This window comes from Muntiacus reevesi, chromosome 8 (assembly GCF_963930625.1).
Source record: "Muntiacus reevesi chromosome 8, mMunRee1.1, whole genome shotgun sequence".
Classification (NCBI taxonomy): Eukaryota; Metazoa; Chordata; class Mammalia; order Artiodactyla; family Cervidae; genus Muntiacus; species Muntiacus reevesi.
Genome location: NC_089256.1, coordinates 40,139,733 through 40,147,843, shown reverse-complemented (window position 1 = coordinate 40,147,843; position 8,111 = coordinate 40,139,733). Strand labels below are relative to the sequence as shown.

Here is an 8,111-nt window from a genome sequence, read left to right as displayed (position 1 = left end):
AATGTAGCTAAATTAGTTGTACATTCCAGTCTGCATCTGGATTTCTTGTGAGCCTATTACCTTACAAAGCTGAACAGAAGAATAAACCTCTCATGCTTCTTAGGGTTCTCAGACATTAGCCAGTTTTTGTTTTTGCTGCAGCATTTGTCCCTAGAGAGTGCCAGAATCTTCTAAAGCCTTTTTCTGTAAGAAAGGCACGATGTTATTTTAAAGTAGTAGTTAAGATCATCTTACTTGGATGATGATGGCTATTTCACATGGCTAACACCATACTTGCTTCACAAATAACCTGAAAGAATGTTCATTTCTGCCAGCCCTCTTGGAAGAATGTATATAGTAGTTTGAAGAAAAGTAGCTTGCATAAATTTTCAGTGACTCACCTATGTGTTTCCTACTAGGCGTTTCTAAGGAAAGCGAGCAGAGGAATTAATATTGGAGTAGATGTGGGGGAGTGACCATTAGAATGAGATCACTGTATATAGACCATCAGATTTGTTAGACTGTATTAGATCTCCGTGAGAGATCACAGAAGACAGAAAACCAGAAGGTGTTCATGAGGGACTGCAAAGGGGAAGGACTCTGAGAGAACATAAGGTTGAAACAGAAGTTTATAGTATATTCATAAATAGATTTATTATTGTGAAAATGATGAGATTAACCACCTGAGTGGGCTTGGACACTCAACCATTCTTTCCTCTTATATTTGTTAATTATAGAATGTTCCTGCTAAGGCCAAAGGTTGGGTTAGAAAACTGTATTTAAAGTGCCACCTGGACATAAATGATAAATATTTAAAAAATTTACATAATAAACTTCATGATTTTGATATTGTTCAGAAATTCAATCTGAATTATCAAATATCTAAATTATCAAATTACCTAAACTAGAGAATTTTTAAAATGTTGCGACTTCCCCAGAGGCCTCGTGGCTAAGACTTTACCTTCCAGTGCAAGTCGTGTGGGTTCGATCCTTGGTCAGGGCTCCAAGATCCCACATGCCTCATGGCCAAAAGACTAAAATACAAAACAAAAGCAGTATTGTAACAAATTCAATGAAGACTTTAAAAATGGTCCATATAAAAAAAATCTATTAAAAAACTATATTGTCCTCTTTTTGTATTTTACTTCTAGTGCACACGGTAAGTCAATTTAATTCAATAAAAGTTGCCAAGAAATGAACTTTATCTCTTGAAAGTATTTAAAAAATTTAATAACTGCATTATATGATTTTTCTTCATATAAATATGTACTTAGGATTTTATTCTCTTGGGTTGCTTAGGCATAGATCTATTGCAATTCTGATTATAATCCCGATCAATGTATACATCCTTTTCTCAAAATGATTAGAGAGATGAACTCCAGATCTGATTGATCTGCTACAGAGTTCACATTTCCAACTACTTTGGTGTGAGTTATTTTGCACCCCAATATGTTAACCTTTATTCATTGTCCTAGGTCTCGACAAGTCTTATAAATAACTTGAGATTACTGGTATAAACAAGATAACACTCATGTCTAGGCATCTTCTGCAAGTGATATGCTACCACCCCACCACACTTTCGCCTACCCTGGAAAAAACTCCTTTCTTTATTCAAAGTGTAGTCCGCTGATGCAAGAGAATTTTCATACCCTTGATATATCTGATCCTTCCCCTCAGTATCTATTGATAGTTCTCCTTGCAGGGTCACATCGTTTACCTATCACCGTTAATGGAAAGAGATGTTCTAGAAGCTCCAGTCCTCTGTGTCATTCTTCCTAACATGGGACAAACACCACCCACTCAAAGAAGTGTTATATCTAAACACTTGTGTCAGCCAACACTTTGTCTCTGAAAACTCAGAAGCATCCTGCCAGGGATCATGCAGCTTGTTGGCAGCAGTGCATGGGGGTTGGTACTCTTTTCCTTGCACTCTTGGCACAGAGTTATGTAATCCTTCCATCTGCATTTGGCACTTCAAGCTCATTTCCCATTGATATTGGGAACCACAGGATTATGGGTTTTGTTGTTCAACCTGTACTTGGCTTAACCATTTTTTTTGCCTTGGCAAAGTGGGTTTCAAGTTTTATCAGTTCCAAATTAGTGGTAAAACATCATTGGTTTATTACCTGGGACTCTTTATTATCTTTAATATAGGAAAACTTGATTTACGTAAATTTAATGTATAGTAGAAACAAAATTAATTGAACTCCATCAATCTTGAATTTGTGACCGTTTGGATTTCAGTCCTTCCCAAGTTCTTTTCTTACAAAAGCAAAGGGTTTTCCTTCCTTTTCTCACATAATCCATAAGAATGAATCTACTTTTCAGTTGATAAAATATAGCAGATAAATTCTTTGAATGGTCTAGGGGGACAAGGCAGGTGTCAGCACAGTAAGCACCTCCATAGACTTGTATTTTAGTGGAGTTTGATAAGGATTCCTAAACACATGTCTTTTGTTTCAAGTATTCTTGACTAATCATTTGTGTAAATAAGAGGAGTAAGCATAATATATGAATATGTATGTGTACATTTGTGCATTTGTGCATTTACTTGTATGTACATGGAAAGTTATACAAGGACCTGGAAATTTTTGTTGCCTCCAAATAGGAGAAATGGATTGTCTAAAGACAGGGATGGGAAAGATAACTTCATCTGACTCTACAGCATTCTGTACCACTTGATTTTGGCACTATGTGAATGCCTTAACTATTTGAATAAATAAAACTAAAAGGAAACAAGTTTTGGTTGGTACATTTCCATCTTTTATGCTCAGCATGGGTACTGAGGAAGATGCTAATAGTTTGGGGCTATCACGAGTGACTAACACTGTAGGCTCCTTCTGGCCCTTATCACTTGGATTGCCTCATGGAGTAGACGGAATGACAAATGATGGTAAGCTATCTTCCATTCACTGGAGTGCTGGATGCGGCCCTAGTGATATCCTGTAAGTGACAAGCTTTCTGAAGCACAAATCTCCTTCCTTGCCTACGGACATTTTGAGAAGCAAGCACCAGGAAAAACTTGGGAGGCCACAGCAACGTGACCCTGAAACAATAATCCTTAGTACCATTCCTCACGTGTGGGACTGAGGAAGGGTTTCCTGGAGAGTGAGGGATCAGGGATCAGCTGCTGAGGCTAGCACTTGGAAAAGACAAACCAAGCATTCACACTCCAGGAAACTCAATACCAGCATTGTGTCCAATCCATCTTTCATAAGGGGGCTCCAAGAGGGGGAGGGGATAAAGGAAGGAGAGAAAATAAACCTTAATCCTGTGAAAGACAGTGCAGGAGAGAGGAAAGAATGAACAGATGTGAGCATGAAAAGTCAGCTGCCAGGAATATTTAGTTTTGAAATCCACTTTGGCTGTTAATCTTCAGGCTCCACCGTCAAGTTTCTTCTGTTTTGCATTCTTCATCCCATCTTTCAGCAGCGGTCTCCCTCCACCCCTCAGGCTTCCCTGCCCTTCTCTGTTTCCCTCCCTCCATCTGTCAAGCTTTGCCTTCTTCCGGCGCTCTCTCCTTCCCCTGGACCTTTTCCTTCCTTCCCCACTCTTCGCCTCTCCTTCCCTGGACTCTTTCTCCTAGTCTTGTATAGCTCGAGTCCCTCTCCTTCTCCCCTTTCTCTTGCACGGTACCTCCAAGCTCCATCCCCTCTTCTTAAGGAAATCAGCCAGGCCTCAGATGGAGCTGTTGTCCTGACAACCTAGAGGCGCTTCAGGCTTTCACTGAGGCTGGCTGCTGCTGAAGCGGGCAGTTGTGCAAAGCGAGGGGCCACGCGGCGGGAGGCGGAGGGGCTGTGAAGCCGCGGGGGGCGGGGAGGTGCCGAGCGAGGCGGGAGGGAGGGGCTGGAAGGAGAAACAGGAAGGGGAGGAGGGGGCGGAGGGAGCCTCGCGGCTACTGCCGCTGTTGTGAGGCTTTCTTTACACTCGCTGGCAGGCTGGGTGCCGGCTCCCGCGCCTGCCCGCCCGGGAAAGTGGGTTACGGAGGGAAGAAGCTCCGCGCCGACGCTGGCCAGGGCGCATCCAGCCCGCGAGACCAGAGCCCACCTTCCTCTTTGCCGCCTTCTCTCCATCTTTTCTGGAGGGTTTTATATTTGTACTCGCACCTTTAAAATTGTGTTGCTTTGACTTTTTCCCACCTCAGCTCGGGTTTTATGAGGGCCTTGTGAAGTCTTAGAGGGAGAAGAGACTGAGCGAGGGAAAGCGAGAGGCAAAGTGGAAGGGACCGCAGCTTGGCAGAGCGCGTCCCGCCTCTGCCGTGAATGAAAGCCGCCGGTTGCTAAAGCCCGCCCGGCGAGCAGCGCGCACACACCCTGCAGAGTAGCCCCGACCCCGCACCTCGGCGTGGCCACCATGGTCTCCAGAGTTCAGCCTGATCGGAAACAGTTGCCTCTGGTCCTACTGAGATTGCTCTGCCTTCTTCCCACAGGACTGCCCGTCCGCAGCGTGGATTTTAACCGAGGCACCGACAACATCACCGTGAGGCAGGGGGACACGGCCATCCTCAGGTAAGGCTTTCGGGCAACTTTTCTGCGGCGCTTAAGTGTGTGTATGGGTGTGTGTTCTCCTTGAACTCCAGCTCCTGATGCTGCAGGCTTGTGGAGGGTGCGTGTGTGTGTGCGTGTGTGTGTGTGTGTGTGTGTGTGTGTGTGTGTGTGTGTGCGCGCGCGCGCGCGCTTTCGTGCGCCTTTTACGGTCGGGTCGAAATAGCTGCCAGCAAATCTCAAGGGGATGCTGGTCCCTCTCTAGGACCAGCAGGGTTGATTAAATGTTGTTTGGTTCTTGGGATCTTGTTTCTCTGAGAAAGCGTAACTTCATCTATGGTATTAGTGACATGAGGGCGGTATTCTTGCTTTTGTGATTGGAGATGGTTTGCTCAAGACTTTTGTTAGGGTTCCTTAATTGAGAAAGAAGAGTTGTTGGTTCTGGCTTTTAGGGAGTGTACACAGTATGCATTCTCCGTGGTGTCTGTGTGTATGTGCTTGTGGGTATGTACATACAGGCTCTCAATCTGCCCAGCAGTAGTTTGGTTAGGAGACTTTTCCTAAGGATCTTCTAATTGACATGGAGGGCAGTAAATCAATTTTTAGAACTTTGGTTAGCTACTGAGCCTTTTCTCTGGTATGTGAATAGACATCAACACAAGAATGAAGAGGAGAAAAAAAGGAACTTGCCAAATTGCTATTATTTAAGAATAGGAGTCTTAAACACAGAGGTTAGGAAATAATTAACCTGGCATAAAATGGATATTTCAAATTGATTATTGACCTCAACATCTCATCTCTATGCAGTTCTGCCAAACTCTGAAATATAATTTGGGATTGAAATTTGTAAAGGAAGAATCCCAAGTCCTTGGAGTTTGACCCCTACAAGGGACAGAGAGCTGGAGAAACTCGGATGGAACCTAGCCATAATTCTGTTTCTAAAGAGCTCCTACCCTGTTTTCCTGCATTTTTTTCTCTCTCTTTCCCCTCTCTATCCACTGCATATGCCCCTTGTCCCTTTTTATAGCTTTTCTTGAATTTCTACCAGATACTAAAAACATTAAAAAAAAAAAAAAGAATGAAAGAAAATGTTCTCCTTGGAGATCCTTTAAAATCTCATTTCATCCAAATGAAATGACCTAGTGTCAGTCTGTCTGGCTGGCTAATATTGCTTGTTGTGGCAATAAAAAGCAGTATCTTTTAGAAAAAGAAGCCTCTAATCTGTGTGCAAGGAGCTGATAGTGCATAAACCCTGGGGCATCAGGGAGCAGTTCTGTAGCAGAGCTGCCTACAGCAGCAAAGTTTTCCTTCCTTTCCTCAGAAATAAATTTGGTTGGCTGTCACGGTGTCCTGCTTTGGGATCGCTCTCCTTGTTAGAGAGGAATGTGTATGTTGTGCATGTTGGGTTATGTGTGTGTGTGTTGCTGTGGAGTATAAAAACTAAGAAAATCCTAATGTGTAAGTATCCCTTTCTTCGTTTCCTGAGCACTAGGTGATTATGAATCCCAAAGATCCTACTATCCAAAACATATTTTCCCTTCCAGCTCTCCAGCCCTGTAAAACCTGCAAGTGTGATTTGTCCACATGGAGTAATAAGATTTATAGAGTAATTTATCTGTTTGCAAAGGGATATGGACATAATGCAGAAAATGTTTTTGCAAACACATAAGCATGCCACCTTAACTGCTAGCATTCATATTCCCTGACATCATTAACCCTTTACAAGTGAAGCATTCTCTGTAAATTTATGCTATTTTTAGAAAGATTTGTTTTCACTCATTATATGAGTATGGGAAAAGTGAATACTCTGGGTGTATAAGTTTTTATTTATGTGTCCATGAACTTTGCAATGTCTTTGTAATTCAGCATCACCTATGTCTTAAGCTACAGTCATCAAAGAGTTAGATAACCATGTCAATGCTAATTTAGAAGGAAAAAAGGAATTCTTACATTTTTGTGCACTGTATGCATACAAATCTGTCTATGAGAGGCGGTCTCACTACATAAATTTCTCTATATGATATGTACATACTTCTGTGTCTCGAAAGAAATAGAGTTTTCTTTAAGCACTACACTTTAGTAGACATTGCAATGTGGAAATGGTAGACTGTGAGAATAGAGAATAATTATAGAAGCAGTTATTCCCTGGGAGAGAGAAGGTATTCAAACAGTGCATGTAAAGAATTCACCTGAGAGAGCCCATTAATTTCCCAGCCCTCACCTAACGTGCCCTCTTTTTTATTTCCTTCGCCTTGGACAAGGCTTTATTTTGGGGTTTGTGGAGCTCTATCAGAAGTAACTATGGAGAGAGTTCCTTTTGTTTTCTTAGCTGACCTTCTTCTCAATCTCTTTAACTGAGTCCAGTAAGCTTTGTGGGTCAGTTTCCTGCTGAAGAATGGGGCTCTTGCTTTCTGTTTACAAGTCTAGCCTGGGAAAGGCTTGCTTCCACTCTATTTGTGACATTTTACTGGGAGCACGAGCTTCCAGGGGAGGAGAGGAAGGAGAACTTGATTCATTGGAAGCCACAGTAGATGTTTGGCACAGAGAAAGTGAAATGGCAAAGGGAGAAAAGTCCTCTCTCAGTGAGTCTGTGGCCCTGAATGATCTGAAATGGCAACAGAAGACAAGGGAGGTTTGTAATTCTGGTGGTCCAATGACAGGAGCTTGGCTGACTGTCCCTAAAACATCTACCTTCACTGCCTTACTTCCATGAACAAGTCTTTATTGGGGGGTAATTGATGCCTATTTTTGTATAACCATGGTCTTTGATATAAATGTGTGTCTTGATAGGAGAGCATATACGAGTCTTGGTGTCTTGTTCTCTAATTTCTATCTTTTGTAAAAGATAAAAGAAAGACTATAGAATGAAGGTGACAAAACTAGTTGGAAAGAGAAAGAATTTCATGTATACCCGTCTAACCCTGTTGTTTCCCAGAAGGAATTCTAGATCGTTCTGAGCGCCTCTTATAAGAGTCTGTAAGAATGAAAGGAAACCACAGCACCAACTTCCATCTCAAAGACAAAGGATCAGAGTGTGTGTCACAGACCAGTGGCAGAAGCAGCAGCACCTGGGTTGCCTTCCTAAATCCTCCTGGACCAGAATCTGCATTGACATTGGTTTGTGCAGTAAAGTATGAGGCACATGTACCAACCTGACCTTGTTGTTGTTGTTAAATCTCTCAGTCATGTCCGATTCTTTGCGACCCCATGGACTGCAGCACGCCAGGCTTCCCTGTCCTTTTCACCATCCCCCAGAGTTTGCTCAGACTCATGTCCATTGGGGGGAAGTCTTGGTTGCTTTTCTGAAGCCACCTCACTACCACTACCCACAAGTGGAAGAGTTCATCAATTACTGGATGAACTTCTAGCCCTGGTCCTTCCAACCCTCCTCCTTGTACTCAGGCTCATGTAGGGATTCACTTCCTGATAAATCTTGGCAGGTTGAAACCAGGCAGACGTTTTGATAAAGTAAAGGAAGAGTGGAAATAATGTTCCAATCTGACCTTTAAAATTTCATTTTTAACAGTCCCACAAACAGTATTTTCAGTATTAGCAGCATATGTCTGGAAAGACAATTATAAAATAGTTAATTCCAATATATCTGCCCATAAGGTAACTTTGTAGAGATGACATATATGCATATCTGGA

General features: G+C 42.4%; 1 protein-coding gene across 1 annotated transcript in view; it reads left to right on the top strand.

Annotated features, from left to right (window-relative positions):
- Nucleotides 1-3,867: 3,867 nt before the first annotated feature.
- The window catches only part of LSAMP (limbic system associated membrane protein), a 664,196-nt gene continuing 659,952 nt past the window's right edge, over nt 3,868-8,111 (top strand). The window contains exon 1 of the mRNA XM_065942930.1: nt 3,868-4,487. Within this exon, the coding sequence (XP_065799002.1) occupies nt 4,333-4,487 (155 nt within the window). The 5' untranslated portion in view covers nt 3,868-4,332. The remainder of the gene's footprint in view (nt 4,488-8,111) is intronic.